Source organism: Thalassophryne amazonica, chromosome 18, assembly GCF_902500255.1.
Source record: "Thalassophryne amazonica chromosome 18, fThaAma1.1, whole genome shotgun sequence".
Lineage (NCBI taxonomy): Eukaryota > Metazoa > Chordata > Actinopteri > Batrachoidiformes > Batrachoididae > Thalassophryne > Thalassophryne amazonica.
In genome coordinates, this window is record NC_047120.1 from 29922115 (window position 1) to 29944728 (window position 22614).

Here is a 22614-nt window from a genome sequence, read left to right on the forward strand (position 1 = left end):
TTGCTGCTTCACCTGCAGTTTTCAATCAATCCATTTTTTTTTATCATATGTACAAGTATAATACTTTTCATTCCTTTTGGGCTGTGTTGGCTTGTTGGTGGGTGGGTACTGATACAGATAACCAATAATTTGCATCACTTTTCACTAAAATTGTAGTAACTTTGGCCCTCTGTACAAACTGAAATTGACCTTTGTCACCATTTTGCTGTTTTTACCCCATAACATAATAACATTCAGTCTTCCAAAAATACCTTTTTGGAATCTTTGTGATCAGACAAAAAATGTTTTATACTTTTCAATATGGTTGGAGTATTGAAGTATTTGTAAATTTTGACCCCTGTAATTCTTCATTAACCCCCACTTGGCCACTTGGCTGTTGAGTGAGCCCCCCCCCCCAAGAACAAACGAATAGCTGCTCCCCCCCCTTCCCCATTTGGAAAGAGGTGTCATTTGATTTAAAATGCTGATTTGCTTTAAAATTATTAATTCTGGCTGGACTCTAACTTGACTTGGTAGTGAGTGGCGCAGCATTTGGAGCTGTTCAAACGGAACAGATGACGATTCTCATTTCTTGCCCGCAACAAGACAAGAGTCCCAGTTAGTGACTTTAATCCGCACAAAAGTGACTCATGATTGACATGCCGCTTCTGAAAAGCAGCAAAGCAATGACCCAACGAGGCAGTGGGTCGGAGCACTGCTTCGTTGCTTCAAGCTTCAAAAACAGCCGCTGCATAAGGGATTGATTACAGACCCACAGGGTCTGCAATCAACGTAAAGAAATGATCATTTTCTGATAAAACACCCTCAAAAATAATGGCCGCTCAGAAGGACCAATAAGGGAATCGTTAAGGGCCCCTTCACACATAGTGCGAATTTGGTTGAATTGCGCATGAAGTGTGCATAAAGCAGGAATTGTATGCAATATGTTTAAAATTGCAGCTACCTCTAATGCCTTGTACACCTGTTGCTACAACTATTTGTCCACACCAGTGGCTGAAAGACAGTGTGCGTTGTGAGAGCCCTCGAACCCTCTTGCGGCAGGTGTCGGTCAAATTCCAGGTGACACACACAAACATCTAACACTGCTTGCTTGGCACTTATAAAATGTGTAGCCATTTGCGCTGTTAACATGACAACAGTCAGCAGACAATCACTGTCGAGCTGGGTGTGAAATTTGTCTAAGTGCCCCACAAGCGTGGCTTTGCAAACAGACACAGTGACACATTGGTGTGTGTGGTGAACTGCCAGGGGGTGTGTCCGCTGACAGGAGTGGCTGCAGAGATCTGTGGTTCTGGACATCACGGCTGGAGAACATGTGCCATGTTTAGACGAACATGAACTAACAACTGCCCACTGTGACGCGTGTATCTGCTTGCTGTCATCATGTGGACATACACACACACTCACACATACTCATCTTCAACCGCTTAGTCCAATTAAGGGTCGCGAGCCTATCCCAGCAGTCATAGAGTGCGAGGTGGGGTACACCCAGGACAGGACGCCAGTCTGTCACAGGGCCACAAACAGATAAATAAACACAGTCACACCCACACGCACACCTACGGACAATTTAAAGATTCCAATCCACCTAACCTGTATGTCAATGGATGTGGGAGGAAACCGGAGAACCTGAAGGAAACCCACGCAAACACGGGGAGAACATGCAAACTCCACACAGGAAGGCCACAGGCAGGAATTGAACCCATGACCTTCTCGCTGTGAGGCAACAGTGCTAACCACTAAGCTATCGTGCTGCCATTGCTGTTGCAATGGGCTGCAGTGAGTGCGCGCACACCGTGCACAGCGACAGGCTACCCCAGGTGATCTGGATCATCAGATCATAACACGCAGCAGGTGATCTGAATGTCACGCCACCCACGTGAGCTCTGTTCCACATGACACAGTGTCTGTCCTGCGGCGCGCCGTCCACAAGACATGCGTATTGGGCAGGACACCTGCGTGGGGCCGGCTGCACACGCCGCTAGCAGATGTGGACATGATAAGAGTGCCCTGCTTCTCATTCATGTCATTTCGTGACTGTATGTCTGTGACCATGGGTCATCTACAGAGTAACAGACGGATCATATTTGTATTGTCTGCTTGATAAGAGGTATTCAATAAAATGCTGTGTTTTATACAGTGTGTCATTTAAAATTTTTTTTAATCTGTCCATGTCCTTCTTGATATCAGACATTTTCCTGCACCATTTATAGGACAGCGATGGTAGCTCAGTGGTTTCTGACTGGCAATGAGAGCTTTTGTAAAGTGCAGATTCGAATCCTGTGGGTGGCATGTATTTTTAATTTTTTTTTCACAGCAGCTGTGCGATGTGGTTACAGGATTCGAATCTGCACTTTACAAAAGCTCTCATTGCCAGTCAGAAACCAATGTGTCACTGTGTCTGTTTGCAAAGCCACGCTTGTGGGGCACTTAGACAAATTTCACACCCAGCTCGACAGTGATTGTCTGCTGACTGTTGTCATGTTAACAGCGCAAATGGCTACACATTTTATAAGTGCCAAGCAAGCAGTGTTAGATGTTTGTGTGTGTCACCTGGAATTTGACCGACACCTGCCGCAAGAGGGTTCGAGGGCTCTCACAACGCACACTGTCTTTCAGCCACTGGTGTGGACAAATAGTTGTAGCAACAGGTGTACGAGGCATTAGAGGTAGCTGCAATTTTAAACATATTGCATACAATTCCTGCTTTATGCACACTTCATGCGCAATTCAACCAAATTCGCACTATGTGGGCGCGATGTGGTTACACATCGCGCAGCTGCTCGCACTGTGTTCCCATGTGCATGAACCGTCGCAGCGGCATTGTGCACACCTGCCCGTTGGCTCGATGTTTTCGTGGTTCACTCATATGAGCTGTTCCACCGTGAGTCGCCCTGGGTTGTACTTATTTGTACTATGTGTGAAGGGGTCCTAAACAAAAAGGCTATTTATGTCGGTGGATTGAATCATTTCTTGATGGTTCTTGATACCCATCAGTTGTGCCCTCCCTGAAGAACTCTGGTACCCCCAAGGTGGGAGCTCACCTCACAGTTTGAAAATCACTGCTAGAAGGGGCTCTGGCTTACTCCCACATCCAAAGACATGCAGGTTAGGTGAATTGGAGGCTCTTACATTGACCATAAGTACGCACTGGCAACATTTCCTGTATATTCCTTTTGTGAATTGTTCTGTCAACTGTGTCGGTAGTATGGCCCAAGCAGAAGGTCGCCCCTTTGAATCTGGTCTGCTTGAGGTTTCTTCCTCAAACCATCAGATGGAGTTTTTCCTTACCACTGCTGCCTGTGTGCTTGCTCTGGGGGTTGGTAAGGTTAGACCTTACTTGTGTGAAGCGCCTTGAGGCAACTTTGTTGTGATTTGGCGCTATATAAATGAAAATAAATTGAAATTGAAATGGTGTCTGTGTGAATATGTTTGTCCATCTATATATGACCCTGTGATAGACTGGCGTCCTGTCCAGGGTGTACCCCACCTCTCACCCCATGACTGCTGGAATAGGCTCCAGCACCCCCGTGACCTTTGACTGGAGGAAGCGGATGTAGACAATGAATGAATGAATGAATGGATGAAGTGCCAAGTCATAACAAAAGGTGCCCCAAGGCATTCATTATACACAAGTGATGCTTAAACTGTATCCACCTCAGGTGCAAGCACATTGTGGAAGTGGTAAGGAAAGTGTCCTTTAGGACTTCTTTGAGAACAGGAAGAAACCTAAAGCAAACCAGACTCAATGGAGTGACCGTCTGCTTTTGCTATACCTTTATGTGTATGTCACAAATGCAATCTTCTCTAAAGGAACGTTGCTATGCTGTAGTAATACTGATACTGTAAACCTTGAACAAAAGTCTATTTTCTCAACCAAAAGTAGGTTCTATTCCAGGGGTAGGCAACCTGTTCCAGAAAGAGCCATGAGGGTGCAGGTTTTCTTTGCAGCCACTGACTCCACCAGGTGATTTTACTGATTAATATCACTTTGAGCAGATGGAATCAGTTAATCAGTGAAATCACCTGGTGGAGTCAGTGGCTGCAAAGAAAACCTGCACCCTCATGGCTCTTTCTGGAACAGGTTGCCTACCCCTGTTCTATTCAATTGCTTAGTTTTTACCAAAAAATGTTTACAGCATCTATAATTCGGGAATGTGTGGGGAAGAAATTAACATAAATAAATGAAAATGAGGTTGTTGTGTGGGCCGCCCGAAGAGGAGGTACTGCTGGCCTTACTTACACTGGGTTCGTACGGGAATTCAGACAAGTGTTTGATCACCCTAATCGAGGCAAATCTGCTTCCACGCTGCTGCTGTCCATTCAACAGGGGCGACGGAGCGCTGCAGAGTATGCAGTCGACTTCCGTGTCGTGGCCGCGAGGGCCGGCTGGAATACGGTAGCGCTCCACGCCGCCTTCGTAAATGGACTGTCTTCGGCCCTGAAGGAGCACCTGGTGGGTAGAGATGAGCCGCGGGATTTAGATGGGCTTATTGATTTTTACCACACCTCGGACCTCTGCACCCCCGGACCGGCGCCGCCTCCTGCCCGCATCATTGACGGTGAGCCTGCGTGGACAGTCCGCAGGCTCTTGGATGTTCGCCGGAGGGGTCGGGGTCTCCAGTATCTGGTGGACTGGGAAGGTTATGGACCTGAAGAACGCTCCTGCGTGAAAAGGAGCTTCATCCTGGATCCGGCCCTCCTGGCCGAGTTCTACCAGCGGCACCCCGACAAGCCTGGTCGGGCGAGGGGGGGGGGGGGGGGGGGTCCTGTTGTGTGGGCCGCCCGAAGAGGAGGTACTGCTGGCCTACGCCAGAGGGCGCTCTGCCTGTAGTCGGGTTTCAGGCACCAGAGGGCGCAGTTACTACCCATTAGCCAGGACTGACAGCTGTCAGCAATCACCATCATCATCACTATAAAAGCCTGGAGGAGACACCACATCTCTGCCGAGATATCAGGTTACCACTCAGGTAATTCTCTCAGCCGTTTTTCTGTGCCGAACGCACATACCTTGTTTGTTCTGAACCTTTTGCAGGAGTACCTGGAACTCTACTCGCAGCTGGAGCTGGGTTTGTGGACGGGTGAGGAGTGACGTTCTTCACTCCTCGTTCCACTTACGATAAGTAGTAGTTCAGGCTCTGCCGTTAAACTTGTTCCAGAGTTGGAGGTGGAGGTGTTCCCTCCAAGTGGATAAAAATTGTGAGTTGCTGACTGCTTACTGGGTGTCCACACACCCACCATTAACCTGTTTTTGTTCCTGCCAGCAGTAACGGATCTGACAGCTGAAGCAGAGGCCACCTGGGGACTCGGGACTTGGCAGCTTCAGTGTACTGCGGGTCTTCGTTGGCGGCGGAACCTTGTGGGCCCCGGCTCTTCTCTGGATAGGCGTCTCCTACCCTCGGGCCTGCCCACACATCACCTATTGTATTTTGTAATTGACTGTCTAAAAGCAGTATTCGACCTGTTGTGCACATTTGCCACAATAAATTGTATTTATTGGATTATCTATTGACCGTTCATTTGCGCCCCCTGTTGTGGGTCCGTGCATTACACTTTCCCCAACAGAGGTGCCAGTATTATTGCCACATATTACTGTTACAGCAACAGATATCTTGTGAGAAATTTGAATATTGCCATTATAAATGTAACGCAGTAATATTATCAGTGACAAAATTGTAAATTGAGCATCAACATTATTACTGCTTGTACCCCCAGCAGCAGCTATTTTCCATTTAAAGCAACAGGCAAACAGAAAAAAAGGATATGTCAAGACTTGTATGAAATCTTGACAGAGGAAAACCTTTTAACCGTTGTGGATCAGCTCATGTGAAACAGCGAAAGACTTGTATTCTGTTACCTGTTTAATAATGGGAGAGCCTCGATCAGGTCCCTGCCACGACCTCACGCCCAGAGCACTCGGACTGGTATGGCTTCTCTCCACCTCCACATCTGTGTGTCAAGGCAAAACAAATGATCCAGTGTTGTCATAAACACATGCACATGCACTTGTGTGTCACTCATTGTGACTGTTCTCTGGTGTTTGTACAGTCAATAAGTGATGTGAACCCGGCACCACCCGGAGCCACGGCTCCGCACTACTGTATCTCTGTTGCCTCCCTGACTGGCTGCATTTCCACCTGCTGCTGTTACCATAGTTACAGGCTCTCACTTTGGGATAACCCCTGAATATTGTGGAGTTTTCGCTTTAAAGGAGAAACACGTCAGACAGTAATGATTCTATCACTTACAACAAAAAAGTTCAGTTTTAAGCAATGATGCATCTCCTAATAAGAGAGGACACTCACCACATCCTAAAATCACCTTGTTTGTGCAGCAGATAACAGAATATTGACAGTGGAATTGTTCAAATAGTGATGCAACCACCAAATTTGGCAGAAATACTCCTTATACTCTTTTGATAAAAAAAAGACTGAAAACTTGAATGTTCAATAGGCAGCCAGGTAGGGGTCAATTGAGGAATTACACAGGGGTCAAAAATTAAAAATGCTCAAATCAAATTGAAAACAATACCACGTTATTTGACTGATCATAAAGATTCCAAAAAGGTATAGTTTGGACAATCTGTGACTGAATGTTCTGGAGTTATGGGGTAAAAACAGCAAAAATGGTGACAAAGGTCAATTTCAGTTTGTACAGGGGTCAAAAGTTAAAGTTACTCCAGTTATTGGTTGAGTTAATAGGGCTTCAAAAAGAAATAGTTTACACCTTGTGTTCTCCTTAGTTATCATGTTATGGGGTAACATATGTCACATGTTGTAGAATCCAATGGATGTCGACATTGTTTGACCTTTACTTTGGAGACCAAGCATTCAACACAGTCAAAACTATTCCATTTATTAATCCTATTAGCTCAACCAATAATTTGCACCACTTTTTACCAAAATTGGAGTAACTTTAACTTTTGACCCCTGAACAAACTGAAATTGACCTTTGTCACCATTCTTGCTGTTTTTACCCCTAACTCCAGAACATTCAGTTGTACATAGTCCAAACTATACCTTTTTGGACTCTGTATGATCAGACAAATAATGTCGTATAGTTTTCAATATGATTGGAGCATTTTTAATTTTGACCCATGTGTAATTCCTCAATTGACCCCTACCTGGCTGCCTATTGAAAATTCAAGTGGCAAGTCGTTTTTTTTTTTGTTTTGTTTTTTTGAAAAGAGTAATGTCTAAGGAGTACTTGTGCCAAATTTGGTGCTTGTTTCACCATTTGAGCAATTGTTTCAGTTATCTGCTGCACTATGTCCCTTAACTTGAAGATCATTCTCCCCTTACCTCCACTAGAAGTCTGTCTTCCTACAAGCCGGAGCTCACATAACAGGATTTTCTGCACGATCCCACGAGAAAATGAAGAACCAAGGCCATATGGCAACCAGCTTCTAAAGTCCCCACCCTCCCACTTTATTCCTCCTCTTGTTCAGTTTTATTTGCATAATTATAAGTGTGAAAGGACACAAATAATTGTTTCCAAGGATACAGACCTTCCAAACACAAAGGTGGAATTTTATGATCATTTGTTCATTAGCGTTCGTCTGTTTGTGTTAGTTTTATGGACAGGAAAAGTACAGTAAGAGTCTGTTAAGAGACAGCAGTGCTGATAAAAAACTATTTCTGCATGAGTGTGCTGCAAAAAACAAGTGGCAAAAAAAGAACAAAAAAGGGATGTGAAAAAGGATGAAGAACTTGCTCGATATTGTGTTTCTTATTCTTGAGTTAGCTCTCAGTGCACTGGGTTTATAAGAATTCATTCAGCATTTTTTATTTTATTTTTTGTCATTTCAATTTCTTTGGCACTAAAGAAGAAGGTAGAAGCAGATTTGTACCAACTGACCATGAAGATGTTGCAGCAGGTTAGGGTGATAAACGATTGAGCCTATTAGCTCAACCAATAATTTGCACCACCTTTCACCAAAATTAGAGTAGCTTTAACTTTTATTCAGTGTACAAACTGAAATTGACCTTTGTCACCATTCTTAATTTTAATTAATGTAATTAATTTAATTTAATTAATTTAATTATTTGCTAATGAATTGCTTTTTTTTACCCCATGACTCTATAGAATTCAGTCACAGATGGTTCAAACTATACCTTTTAGGAATCTTTCTGATCAGACAAACAATGTGGTATAGCATTTTTAAATTTTTCAAAAGGACAACTTCAAAGATGGTTAACGATGTATTTTAAGAGGTTAAAAAAGTCATGTTTCAATCTGATCTGTTTTGTTTTTGAGTGATGCGGATGACAGCCAGTCAGAGTAGAGCTGCTCCATGACATCAGTCGCTGGTCTCTTCAAAACCACTTGGTTTTGTGTGTTTTATATACATGTTCCTCATATATTTTGTAAAAGCTAGTGGGAAATAAACACTTCTAAAACTGAAAATGCTGTTTTTGGAACCTAACACCACCTGTGAACTTATTTATAAGACATTTAGCAAAGCATGGTGACGTTGGTGTAGCTACTTGCTAACAGCTTTGTTTCTGGTATATTATGTAAAAGCTAGTGAGAAATAAACACTTCTAAAACTGAAAATGCTGTTTTTGTAACCTGATAACACCTCTGGAGACATTTTGTGGACATTAGCTTGCACGCTAACTTTTGCTAAGTCAAAGCTAATTTCCTATGGAGTTAAATTTGTGCCATTAATAACTGCAAATGCACAGAGGGTGATTGACAAGTATTCCTTGATTTGTACAACATTAACAAATGATGATTTGATTTGAACATGTACAAATTGTACATAAGACAATTCGCCCTATTAAGGTTTCAAATCCCGCAAAACTTTGGAGAGGTTGCCGCGCTGCGAGATCTCAGTAACATTGAGAACTGCATTGAGACACTCTGATCAGGCTGCACTTTAACCGCTGCACACGGACAACAGCATTAACATCACAGCATAAAACTATTTTTATATTGTGCCTAAAACTCTCGTGAATATATTCTCTGGGTTTTTAGACGTTGTTATTGTGTTTGTTTTATGTAAACATGCGAAAATCACAGACTGTCTCTCCGTTATTTTTAATGGGAGCTGCTGTGAGCTCCGCTCGCTTCCTGATCATGTCGTTCTGGGGGAAAGTGAAGTTTGCTCTTTAACGTCTTGATTATTGTTCTTTACAACACTGTTTGTCCTCTTTGTTCCAGACTAATATATATAATATGTCTGTAATTCGGTTTGCGTTTATTAAATTCCACGCAGATTAAACGTAGCAGACACGCATTATTAGTTATAATTGTTTTAGCAAGTTGTCAGGGTTTCATGCATGCAGTCTCTTATTAACGTGATGAAAAGCATAAAAAATTAAATTTTTGTGGTATAATATTCATTTACAGTTGTCATCATGTGGATTCTCTCTGTTGTTCTGACTGCAGCGACTCTCTGGTGAACAAGGGATTATGGGATACATCAATAGGGTGAATAGGATCTTAATAATTAATTAAACAACTACAGATTATAAAGAACAAAATGCTCATAAGGCTGAGGGTATTTTAGCATTGTGTTATATTTGACATTTCAGTCATTGATGCACTCATTCATGTGCACATTAGTATTATTACTAGAGGTGGGCGATACTGAGAATTTTGGTATTGATCCGATACCAAGTAAATACAGGCCCGATATCAATACCGATAGCGATACTTTTTCATATTTAAGCTTCATAGATCCAAAGGATCCAAAAGACCTAGGATAGAATTTCGCCAAACATTGTACGTGACAACAAAATACTTTATTATCACAGTCAACATTTTTGTTTAAAAAAAAAAAATCACTCAACACAACTTAAAACAAAATCTCCTGAGGTAGAGGGCTAACAAACCACAATACAAGGGTGCGCTGCTCCGTGTTGTGTGACACAGCGCAGCGCTGCTCTTACAGACAGAGAGTAGACTTTGATGAATCTGCCAGTCAGTGCGTGCGGGACAGAAAAAAACTTGGGTATCAGTCTTTTTACATGAGGAACGTCCAATATCAATACCAGCGTTGGTATCGATATTATATTATATTATTACCTCTGTCAAACAAGCAATGTGATTGCTGGAGTTTGTTTGACTTTAGTTGGAATGATCAGTTCTGTTAATCGTAAACACTTTGCATTTTATAGCAAACTTCCAGTGTGAGAGCAGATGCTCAAAGCACTTTATAATGATTACTTACAGGCCATACAAGGCAAATGGGAGATTAAGGACCTTCCTCAAGAGGACCATATATCAACATGTGCTGTTCTATAACATGTCTTTTAGGGGATCAGACCTATAGCCCTCTGGTCACCAGCCTGCTTCTCTGCCCTTCAGGCCACCACTTTCCTCTTAGAACTTGATCAATTTTGTTCTTGCTTGAAATCTAAATGTAGATTCTGGATCGTGCCATGACCATGGGATGGACCAATAATTTTTTCACATTTTGCTGTATTTTATGAAACCTCACTCGATGTTGATAAAATGTATCAATCATACGTAACTAGGGATGTGAAGTTTAATGGAGAACCGTGAGAATCCCACATTGTTATATGCTTTCAGTCAGACATCAATGACATTAATAAACTTAGAGTATAGAGGGAAAATAAGGATATAAAGGTGCAATAATGTTTATCGCAATACAAAATTCCACAAGTAAATGTAAATGAGTGAGTAGGTTAGTACATCCCAGCCAGCTTGGATAGACATTATCTCAGAAACAATAAATGCTATCATCTTGTGACACCAAATTAAAAAGAACACATCAATTGGACGAATCCTACTGCATCTGGTTAAGTTTGATCCACCAGCTCAATGGAGAAAAAAAAACAACCGTAGATGTGCGAACATCCTGCTGGATGTTAGTGGATGCTGGATGAATTATGCAAAATTGCAAACACCTGTGGTTGAACTCACAATTAGTTTGAATATTGGACATTTTTTCTTGTATTTGCATGGGTGATATTCATTCATGAACTGCCGCTTATCAGGGTCCACGTCGTGGTGGTGGCAGTGGGAGTAGACAAGCAGCTCAACCCACACTTCCCGACCCTCAGCCAAGTCCTTTAACTCTTCCTGGGAGATCCTGAGGTTTTCCCAAGCCAGGTGGGAGATAAAGGCCCAGCTGGCAGGGGGATTTATCTCCCACACAACGTCCAGCATGTCCTCTGTCTTCTCCGGGGCCTCCTCCCAGTTGGACATGCCTGGAAGACCTCCTGAGGGAGAGGACCAGGTGGTATACTCACAGATGTCCAAACCACCTCAGCTGGCTACTTTCAGTGCAAAGAAACAGCAGCTCTACTCAGAGTCCCTCCCAGATAGTCGAGCTTCTCACCCTGTCCCGGAGTGTAAGTCCAGATACCCAACAGACAAATCTCATTTCAGCTGCTTGTAGTGACCTTTTTCTTTCAGTCATTAACCAAAGTTCATGTCCACAGAAAAGGATAGGACCGGAAATTAACCGGTAAATCAAGAATCTCGCCTTCTGGCTCAGCTCCTTCTTCACCATGATGGTCCAGACAATGCTCATAAAACATCAGACACCAATCCATCTATCGACCAATCCATAGATGGATAATCTATGGATTGAGACCATGGTCTCAGATTTGGAGGTGGTGATTCTCATCCCAGTCGCTTACAGCCTCAAACCTGCTCAGTGCACATTGGAGGTCACTGCCTGATGAAGCCAACAGAACCACATCTTCTCTGAGGTCACCAAATTGGATAACCTCAAGTCCCTGACTGCACCATAAAATCCCGTCCATAAACATCATGAACAGGATTGGTGACAAGGAGCAGCCCTGGTGGAGCCCAATACCCACCTCGGACACTGCTCATACTTTATGAAATATAATCCATGAGGATGTCTTGAGCTTTTTTTTTAATAAGACACTGGAATTAAGCACACCAGACAGACACTTCCTTTTGTTCAACTTGAAACACGGATCAAAACTTTTGCAACATCCATGTATCGAAAAATTGTTTCAGACTGTGTCAAAAGGAAGACATTTTGTGTTGGTGTAAATGGGGCATCAATATACCACCAACTCTTTAAAAACAAACAGTTTGAAATGTTCTAGAGAATTTGCGCCCTCTGGTGTTGGTACATGATAAAATGTTAACTAGAAGCACTCAGAGAGTGCAAACCTCCACCAAGGCCATGGGGTCACTGACACCATAACATCTACACGCAGTGGAATCATTGAACCTAAAAAAGTGTAACAATGGTGTTTGCTCAGTAGTAAAACAAGTTTCATCAGCTGTGACTGGATAGCATGTATCCTTAGCGCTTGGCATCACAGTTTATTGCAACTTGCACCTTTCCCAGAAGCTACTGTCATCTGAGCACTGATATTGATATTGCATGTGCTTATAGACAAAAACAAATAAGAGACAAAATTCAATTTATTATTCAACTAAACTGCAAATATATGAATTTCTTAACATTTATGAAACACTTCTCTAAATAAATAACAGTAAATTCTGAAATAGAACTATTTTTTTAAGTGTTGCATGTGCTACATAATGAAGTGCACCTTCTATATATTCAGTGAAGTGCACCGAAGCAGAATATATGCGACAGTAAGGTGCTGATGTCAGCCTCTGGGTATTCTGGATACTAGGCGTGATTCATCAACACCTGGGAGTGGGTTTTGCACCTTGTGTACTTTGTTCAGTGATGTGCACTGAACCAGAACTTAACCACTGCTGAGTATTCTGCTGACTCATCACTTTGCTTTTGCTAAGTGAAGTAATCTGGATAGTGATATTCATTGCCACTAAAATATAATAATGCCAAATGATAGTCCTTCATCTAATAAATTCATTGTGCTCCCCAGCCCTGCATAGTTTGTCATGAGGGATTTCCTCTTTGCAGTGTGTTGTATTTGATATCGTTTACTAACAAGGCCATAGGGTCACTGACCCTAAAGAGATTCCCTCCTTGGCACAGTGATCTATTCAACAATTTAGTGTTACAACCAAAACTATGATACATACACTTTTCTTTCCTTTATATTTGACATCCTTGACCATGAAAACATACCACTAGAACTTGGAATCACTTTTATGTCTTTATTAGTTCAAAAGTTATTGTATAAAAACAATTTTTCGGTAATGGCGGTTTTCTTCTGGATCTAGCGCCATAACATTTGAAGCTACATCAAATCTGATGACACCTTACTGAATAATTACAGATTCAGCTACAATTTGGTGTTAGTTGTGCATCTCTAGCTTCATTTGTCACCTCACACTGACACATTTTCTATTTTCCCTATATTTTTGCATATTCTGGATCACCAGATCCGGAATCTGGATCCGATCATCACCAAACTTTGTTGTTTCATAGAACATTTGACTATGTTACACCCTAATTTTTTTCAAGCCTTTCTGCCTTGTTTTTGTGGAGTTATAAACTAGAATGTCAAAATTCCCCTATCCCGCAATGGGGAAGAATCCTTTAAAACATTCCTGGATCCGGATCGTGATCCGGATCACCACTAAAATTTAATCGCTTGTTCCTCTTGTCATTTCCAACCACTCCACAAAATCTCACCAAAATCCGTTCAAAACGTTTTGAGTTATCCTGCTGACAAAAAGACAGACAAACAATCAAACAAACTCGACCGAAAACATAACCTCCTTGGCGGAGGTAATGAAGTAGGATCTCACTGTTTTTGGAAAAAAAAGGGGTTCTGTAAGTGCACTAGCATGTATGTTTTTTGTTTTGTTTTCTTTTCTTTTGATGTACAGTAGGTACATATACGTGGTGGGCATTGTACTTGTCTGACAGATCATAATGTGCTTTGCACAGTGATACCAATTCTGTGGTGAAATATGTTGTACCACAGGGTTGTGTTTTGGGCCCTTTGTTGTTTCCACTTCACATTGCACCTCTTGGACAGATGCTGCAAAGCTATGCAATTAATTTTCACTGTTATACTTATGACACTCAGATTTGCATGCTCATAAAAGCAAATCATCTCTGTCATGCAAAAATCTTGGGGACGTGTTTGGTTTTAGTTAACTGTAAACGCTAAATGCCTTTGAATTGTACAATTTAAAGTCAAAATGTACAAAATGTACAACTAAAACATGCTATATAAATAAAATGAATGCTTTTATTATTAATAATAGATATTTTCAATTCAGTTTCATTGTGTGCACAACCAGGGTGCATCATGAACCTGCTTTTGTAAGGCACAACTGAATGTTGCACCCTTTAAATACAACAAATACACTGTGCTCGGCTTTAGACCAGGGTTTTGCTGGTCTATGGTGCAATTGTTTTCTAATATTAATGGCCAAGTACTACGCCTGACAAAACCTCAGTTTCAAACCAATGCACCCTTGGGCACACACACAGAGGAGTGCAGTACTTGTAGTACTTGCAGTTTGCACGTGTGGGTGCTGGGGGTAAAAACCACAACGGCATCAGGTGGAAACAAGGAATGATGCTTGCATTAGACTTTGAGCGCCTTTGCACCTTTAATGTCTAATGCACGCTAAGTATGAGTTCAGTTTTCTTGTCACCACAGTCAGAACATGCAGCCCTAAACTAACAGGGCACCTGTACGTTCTATCATATGTTTGCAAAGGACGGATCGCTTTAATTTCTGTAAGCAGCCTGAGCATTTCCAAGATAATACAAGGACAAACTAGGACAAGGTTGAAAGATCAAACCTTGAGAGTGTAACCCTGCCATGATCAAAGATTAACAGAGCTCCTTCTGCATCTCTCCTCACTGTCCCGCTCCTCTTTTGCCTGTCCCTTTTTTTAGTAAGAGCCATTCAGCCACTATCCTTTCAGTCCTGTCACAATAAATAGTACTGCTATGAGCTGATTAGATGCAGGTAAAAGTGCAGCAAGTCAGCCCTGAAATAAGCTCTTGTTCATCCTTTGGCGAACCCTGTGGTCATATTTGTTTTAGCACTAATCAACCAGTAAAGGTCCACTGAAATGCAGCCTTTGTGTGTTTAAGGTATTACGCTGTTGTAGTTGTTACATTTTCTTCATTTCTTTGAATTACAATGTCATGAATTGATCTTAGCTCTGAGTGATGCGATGTGCACCATTCTCCAGTTTTTTGGAAATAGGAGAGGGGCCCAGATCAGTGCCCTGCAGTTACAAAAGAAAAGAACATAATACTGACACAATCAATTGCATCAAAGTACAGACCCTGGAACTTGTTGGTTGTTGCTGGGTTCTTCGTAAATGTTGGAGTGATGGGCTGTTTCAGTTTCACCTGCAAAAGAATTCCAATTAAAAGAGATAATAAAGATTAGCATCAGAAGATTAAAACATTTTTAATGATGTTTTCAGGGCAACACAGTATTGTGGTGTTTAATATCTTATAGCGAAAAGGCCATGGGTTGAAGTTATAGACTGTATAGATACTGGAACCCCCTCTCCCCATCCAATTCCCTTTGGCAATAACATTACCTGTAGGTTTTCTGAAGAAAAGATTTGAAGTTCAAAGTGGGCAATTCCAAATGTCACTATCTTGGCATTGTCTTTCTCCTCCTAACTGGCCAAACCATAAATGGGTAAAGAGGTGGAGCATTGGCAAGATGGCATAACATGGGCATGACAAATGAACCTGAGAACCAAATAAAATCACCACCACCTCACTCCTGGACTTCCAGTATGTCAACAGCGTATCATCCTTTTAGGAAGAAGGTCTTGAGAAAATTCATGAAACCCTTGATGATGTCTACACCAAGCATGGCCTTCACGTCAACCTAAAGAAGATACAATTCCTGTGCCAGCCTCCACCTAACATGGTCAACCCAAAGCTTCCTGCTGTAACACTGCACAGACAGGTCCCAGAGAATGTGACCCACTTTCCAGGCCTAGGCAGCCATGTGTTATCAACCACTGTCATCGACAAAGAGATCTAATGCTTACTCAAGCGTGCAGGAACTTCCTTCACCTGGCATCAAACCCACGTTTTTAACAACATAGATCTTTGACGAGAGATGAAAATCCTTGTCTACGAAACCATCATTATGCCAACCCTGCTGTATGTATCTGAGACCTGACCACCTACCACCAGGAGTGCCTTGAGCAATTCCACTAATGTTGCCTGTGGAGTATAAGGTGGAAAGACAACTGTAACAATGTCAGCGTCCTGGCTGAAGCCAAGTTCCAGAGCATTGAGTGTGTCATCATCAAGAACCAGCTTTGGTGGGTTTTTTACGTTGTTATGGTAGATAACTCCCAAATCTGCAGATCTTCTAGTCCCAGCTGAGTGGAGGAAAACAATCCAAAGGATAGCAGAAAAAAATGCCACAGGGACCTCCTAAAGCACAACTTCAAGCAATCATGCACAGCGTATATCAGAAACAGTGCCCTTCAAGATTGGGCCTGTTCAGTCATCTCCAGGTACCATCATCACCCGGGTATTGACTAAGAGGCCATCTTCCTCGCCATCAACGGATTGCCACCAGTCCAAACATGCCCCTGAACTCATTGTTACCAAATAAGCTAAAGCTAAAGCTAACAGTGCCAACCTTGCTTCAGGTATTTTATGGGTGGTGGTTTTCGGAACAGGTGGCTTGGGGTGCCGCTATTGAAAACTATGACCAGCATATTCCCTCAGTAACCAGAGTTACAGTAACAGTGGCGATAAAGTCACCAAATTTGCAATACCTGCAAATTAGCACTAACACTTTAATATCCATCCATTTTCTACACCCGCTTACTCCAATTAAGGGTTACAGGGGGGCTGGAGCCTATCTCACCACCTCATCAGGTGTGAGGTGGGGTACACCCTGGACAGGACTCCAGTCTGTCGCAGGGTTAGCACTGCTAATATACAACTTAAAATATTTTAATTTTCACTGATCAGAAATACTGAAGCACAGCCTTCTTAGTTCATCCATTAGACTAAAATGAACCAAGCCAAGCCATATTATCTCAGATAGTTGTAATAAATTGGGTGAATGTGTTTGTCTGTCTATGTGTGGCCTTGCGATAGACTGCCATCCTATCCACGGTGTACCCCGCCTCATGCCCTATGACTGCTGGGATAGGCTCCAGCCCCCCGTGACCAACCCTTAATTGGAGTAAGTGGGTATAGAAAATGGATGGATAGATCCACATACCATGCAGCTGTCATGAACTGAGAAACTGCTATACAGACCAAAACCGTTTTTGTGCCAAACTGTAAACATGTTTATTTCTGCTGAGAAGTTCAGGATTTTAACATGTGGCTCACTGGAGAGTGACTCACACTTGGAGCCAGCTTCAAGCAGCCACTCAAGGAACTCCAAGATTTGGCAGATTTGGGGCTTGGTTCAAACTCAGCCTGTTTTTGTTTGTTTTGTTGTTGTTGTTGTTGTTGTTGTTGTTTTAAATTCATGTGTAGAGTTAACATACCTGCTTGGTACTCTGGCTTCCTCCTGTCATCCAAAGACATAAAAGCTCAAGGAATTAGGGGCTCTAAATTGCCCACACGTGTGAATGTGAGTATGAATACGTGTTTGGCAATATGTTTCTGTGTAGGCTCTCAGTTGTCCAGGTGGTTTCCATAGTAGAGAAGCTTGAATCTTCGACTGGACTGGGTTGCTTGACGCGAGGATGTTTCGCTTCAAATCGCAGAAGCTTCCTCAGCTAAAGTTCTTGCTTTGGTAGTCTGACTTCTGTCTGACCCTTGTAGAGAAGAACAAAAAGAAGCCACAAAAGCTGGAGTTTTAAACCTAACCAGACCTCTCCTACCGAGAGGTAGACTGCTGTAGGCTAGTGACTAAACAAGTGCTTTAATTAGCACCTATTGTGCTCTTGTTAGCACCCTCCTAATGACATGGTAGTTGTCCCTCCTAACGATGGGACTGACGCCTCTCCTGATGACGTGAATGACTCATTACCATGAACAAAAGACTGAAACTGCTTTGATCTGAGTACCTCATTGTAAACAGACCCCAGACGTGTCTCAGACCCCCTCCCCGGTTAAGGCTGGGTTTCAACTGTTTCACATAGAATGCCTCCTTCACCCCTCTCTCAAACCATTTGACCATATGACAACCCTGTGATGGGCTGTTGAGTAGTGTACCATATTTGGGATCAGATTATACTCATATGTCCTCTGCAAACCCTCAACAGAAAAAAAAATCGGGTGTAGAGGATGGGTGAATTGATTGATTTTGGCATCTATTCGCAAACAGGTGGAAGTCAGATGATGCAAAATCCGGAAAGTATGGTAGGTGGATAGTTAACTTGAAACCACAGTCATAGAAACCACTCTTTCTGATGAAACAAAGCTCATCCCAAACAAGGTTTTTTTTTTTTTGATAGCTTCACATACAGTCAGCTGGGACAGAAACACAATGGCGATGAAATGAAACAATATGTGTTTATAATGTACACAATCAGCTTTAATTCTACGGGTTTACCAAAAACATCCAAGAATTCCCTCCATTTTAAAAAACAAAATCACTATTTTTACAGCCATTTTTCTTTAGACAAGTCGGAGGCTAGACACAAGGACGTTTTCATTTCACTGCAAAACAGTGTGGAATATACATTTCCCTACAACCGAATGACCATGTAAGAAGGAGATGAGTGAGGGAGAAGACTAAGTTATGGTGACCCCTACTTTGTAAAGAAAATTCTAACCATTCAGGTAGGATGGGTTCAAACCCAGGACCTTCTTGCTGTAGCTGACAGCATAAACTAATGCAAAACTGTGCAACCCTGAAGCACTTCATCTGTAACAGGAAGACAGAGGTCGGGAATGAGAGGAACAGTAGTAGCCAGTAAACCAGTATTGATCAGTATATCTTGCATTTATATTATGTATTTATACTTATATCGTATTTACAAACTCTTTTTTTTTTTACTTTCACTTTTTATACTCTGTATGCTTCTGACCCTGTGTGCTGCTATACAATGCTGCTGGAACCTCAGTTTCCATGAGGGAGTCTTCCTAAGGAATTAATAAAGTTCTATCTATGTAATCTTGTAATCGAATGTTATTTAATCTAATTTAATGTCGCACAGAGCAGACAGCTCAGTGGGAAACGAAGATGGGCTGCCAGTATGTAGTAGATCAGGGTTTTATTCCTGGCCACACTACTTGTCTTAGACAAGACAATTCATCTGCATTTCACAATCCACGCAACTACACTGTTAAACCGAACGCTCCATTTTAATACAATAATTAAGTTAATGTAACTCAAACTTTGAAAAAAGTTATAGTCACTCATTTCCATTAATTAAACTAACTCAAAAATGAATTCTTGTCATAACAACTCAGTTCCTTTAAATGCATTTAAAGTTTTGGGGCATTTAAGTGTTGGTGATGTATTTCCAGTGCATTCCATTCACTCATTTTAATTGAGTTTATGTAACGGAGGCCAGCAGGTGTTGCTGTGCATATGTAGTTAGTAAACCTCACTCTCAACAGCTCAAAAGAATTCTCTGGTCACAAGGGCAGAGCCCTGGGTTTTAGCCTTCTGGTTTAGAGAGTCCGACTTCCATGCTGGAGATTGTGAGTTTATGTCCCAAGGGGAGTGAATGGGCGGAGTCATAACAACAACACAGAGTCAACAAGTAAACCAAAGAATGAATCAAAAAATCTAATCCAAAATTTTTTTAGGAAGAACTTTGTCACTTTTTTATTGAAAAACATAAACAAGATTTACATAAGTTTAATTAACTATAAAATTAAGTGACTAAAACTTTAACAATGACATTTTTGAAAATTATTTTATTTAAGATGGCAAACTCAAATGCTTTAAGGCAGTCGGTTTCCTCAAGTGGTTTGAGTTCAACTAACTCATTGAGTTTTACAGGGTATAAATGGGTACGGGCCTTGACAGGGGAAGTGGCCTGCATCGGAGTGGAATCCTGTCCAGGGATAGTCATATATAGATTCTTTTCGGCTTCCTGCTGTGGAATCAATATAACCACGGGCATCAATAGGCCCGGATAGGACTTTCTTCTACTTCTTTGTAACTTGCTCTTTTGGTAGGCATGCAGTCATAAAAACATTGACGCATGGTGCAATGCCTCGAAATGATTGACTCCACATCCAGATCATGCTCTTGGATTGGTGTTCCGCCAAAATACTCATAAAATGAGTTTTACCTGGAAGCGATGGTGTATCGAGCCAATGCCTTCATCCTGGTGCCTATGTTTATCTCAACAAACCTGGCAATCAAATTCCATCCTTAACTTTCTGAGTTGTTATATCCACAGACAAGCAAGAGACTGACTTTCTGAACCATAAATGGTTATAAAGCCAACCATATATTGTAGATCTTCTAGCAGCTGTATTAAAAAGCAGTAATAAAATCACGTGTGCTGTGTGAGTGCAGTGAAATCTCAGGTACAGCTCAGCAGCCTATTGATTTTGAAGTCATATTATCAGTTCACTGGGTATACTGCCGTTGAATTTGCTCTGCACACTGACTTGCATCCTCTCAGGGCATGGACCTCCATCTCTACTACCACAGCTCCAAATAAGCCATAAACCTTTCTAGAATGTGTGAGGGTCCTGCAGAGTAAGCTGTTTTCAAAGGATGCTGGAGCCCTGGGTAACTGAGACTTGACTACAAATGGCTCTCTGTTGCACTCTGTGTGTGTGTGTGTGTGTGTGTGTGTGTGTGTGTGTGTGTGTGTGTGTGTGTGTGTGTGTGTGTGTGTGTGTGTGTGTGTGTGTGTGTGTGTGTGTGGTGTGTGTGTGTGTGTGTGTGTGTGTGTGTGTGTGTGAGCCTCCCTGGCACGATACACCATCATCTCCATCACACAGTACTTACTCATGGCCTTCCACAGCTGTGCCAGCAATATGTACAAATACTCAAATGGGTGAAACCGTACCAATTTTCTCTGAGGAAAAAAATAAAATTTTCTTTCATGACTTAGTAATAATTGAATATTCTTAATGTTTCAACCTCTGAGGGCTTGACTCACTTTCGACGATTGCTTCATTTGCAAAAAATATCCTTTTTTAAAATATTCCTAAATGAAGCTGAACAGGGCAGTTGCCACAGGACTTTTATAAATTTACCATATGTTCAAAATATGGCAAATTATATCAAGATCAGGTGGATCAGTGGAATAAGGAGTGGATGTAGACCTGGGTTTGATTCCCACAGTGCCCACTGGAATCGGAATCCCATTGCTTGTTTGACATCCTCAAGATCCTACGAGTCTCAGATTATACATAGAGATATTCATGTGCTACAAGCACAATTTAGGCCTGAAATAACTTGTTTTATATTTACTAGGTAATAGTACCTTGAGGTTATGAAGACAGTAATAGCTACAGCAATCTGACACATCACCCCAATGTCCTTGACCTTCACTGAAATGGCTTTTCGGTAGTTCTGGAATCAGTTGCACCATTCATGGTAACCAGCCTGACTGAAGGTAACGCTGCAAATTGATGCAGTGTTGATATTAAACCAATATATATATATAAAAAAATAGCTGGTCATATTTCTTCAATCATCATTGTACCACGAATGTAGCAACAGTTCTAAAGTAGGATTTGGCCGTTCCATTCAGTCATTTCTTCTGAACTAATTTTATTAAAAAATGGATTAGTCACAAATTAAACAACTGCCCAAGTGATTCCTAGAGTATCTGTATCATGTGTTTTGTATCTTACCTGGTGACAAGATTGAGACAAATGACTTTGGTTGCAATCATCTGCCGCCATCATTAATACACTTTGGACAGGCAGCCACCCTACTTTGACGGGATCCAGATAGCTGAGTTTAGTCTGCTCCTTCTGTGGTGTCTGCATGATATGAACTCTTTCCCAACTCCCTCTGCGTTGGGCAGGAGCAGTTATTCCCACCTGGAGAGACTCTTGGCTCCCCACTGTACCCTCACACAGGTTGAGAGTCCCGCATGGGGTTGACCCCCTGCTGAAACATTGAGACTTGCATTGTCTCCAAGTTCCGAGCTGGTCTTTGTCAAGGGATGGCATGGATGCTGTCCGATCACTCAAAGGTTGAACCTGACCAGGAACCGGGCTTCTCAAATGGTTGCTCTGCATCTGATGTAGCTCCTGCACCCAGTCATCCAACCGGCCCCCTTCAGTGGTGCTCAGGGGCCGAGATATATGCGGTAGGCGAACAGCACAAGTCAAGTCCTCGTCCTTTGATATGAGTCTCTCCCAGCAGGAGTCATCTCCTGATCTCCTCCAGCTCTGAGCCCTTCGTAAGTGGACAGCTGGCTGTCGGAGAGTCATCCCTGTGGCGCTCAAGTAACCACTCTCGGGTTTCAGCCTCAGCCCACAATAAAAGCCCGGTACAGCAACTCTTTGAAAGAGAATGCTTTCCTGAAACTTGACTTCTTAGCCTGAGATGTGCCAGGGGTACGGATCTGCTACGTTATTGATGTTCATCATCTGTTAGGAGAAAAAGGCCTCAGAAACCTGTGAAGAATGACAGGTCTAATTACAAATACAACAACAATAACAAAACAGACTCCCAATTTTATTCCTGTGCGATACTTTCCGGAAATAAAGCTTTTAGTGATGAAATCCTGCCTTTATTTCTTACCTCCAACTCTCTTTAGGCCTGAGCTTGAGATTCAAACATTATGTCTTGATATCAACGAGGTGCCAGTGGGTACTGTCTCCAGTCAGGCATGCAGTGATGTGAGGGATGCTCTGGCGAAACAAAA

The 22614-nt window shown here is 42.1% G+C and overlaps 1 protein-coding gene across 3 annotated transcripts in view; it reads right to left on the reverse strand.

Moving 5' to 3' along the window:
* c18h10orf90 (chromosome 18 C10orf90 homolog) overlaps positions 1 to 22346 on the reverse strand; it is a 56095-nt gene extending 33749 nt beyond the window's left edge. For 2 of the 3 annotated variants that reach the window (XM_034193902.1, XM_034193901.1), the window contains exons 1-3: positions 21590 to 22345; positions 15154 to 15220; positions 5858 to 5949 (exon numbers count right to left, since the gene is read on the reverse strand). In XM_034193902.1, the coding sequence (XP_034049793.1) occupies positions 5858 to 5949; positions 15154 to 15220; positions 21590 to 22177 (747 nt within the window). In that variant the 5' untranslated portion in view covers positions 22178 to 22345. Of the gene's footprint in view, positions 1 to 5857; positions 5950 to 15153; positions 15221 to 21589 lie in introns of all 3 variants that reach the window. The other variant, XR_004566486.1, reaches the window with a different exon arrangement.
* Positions 22347 to 22614: the final 268 nt, after the last annotated feature.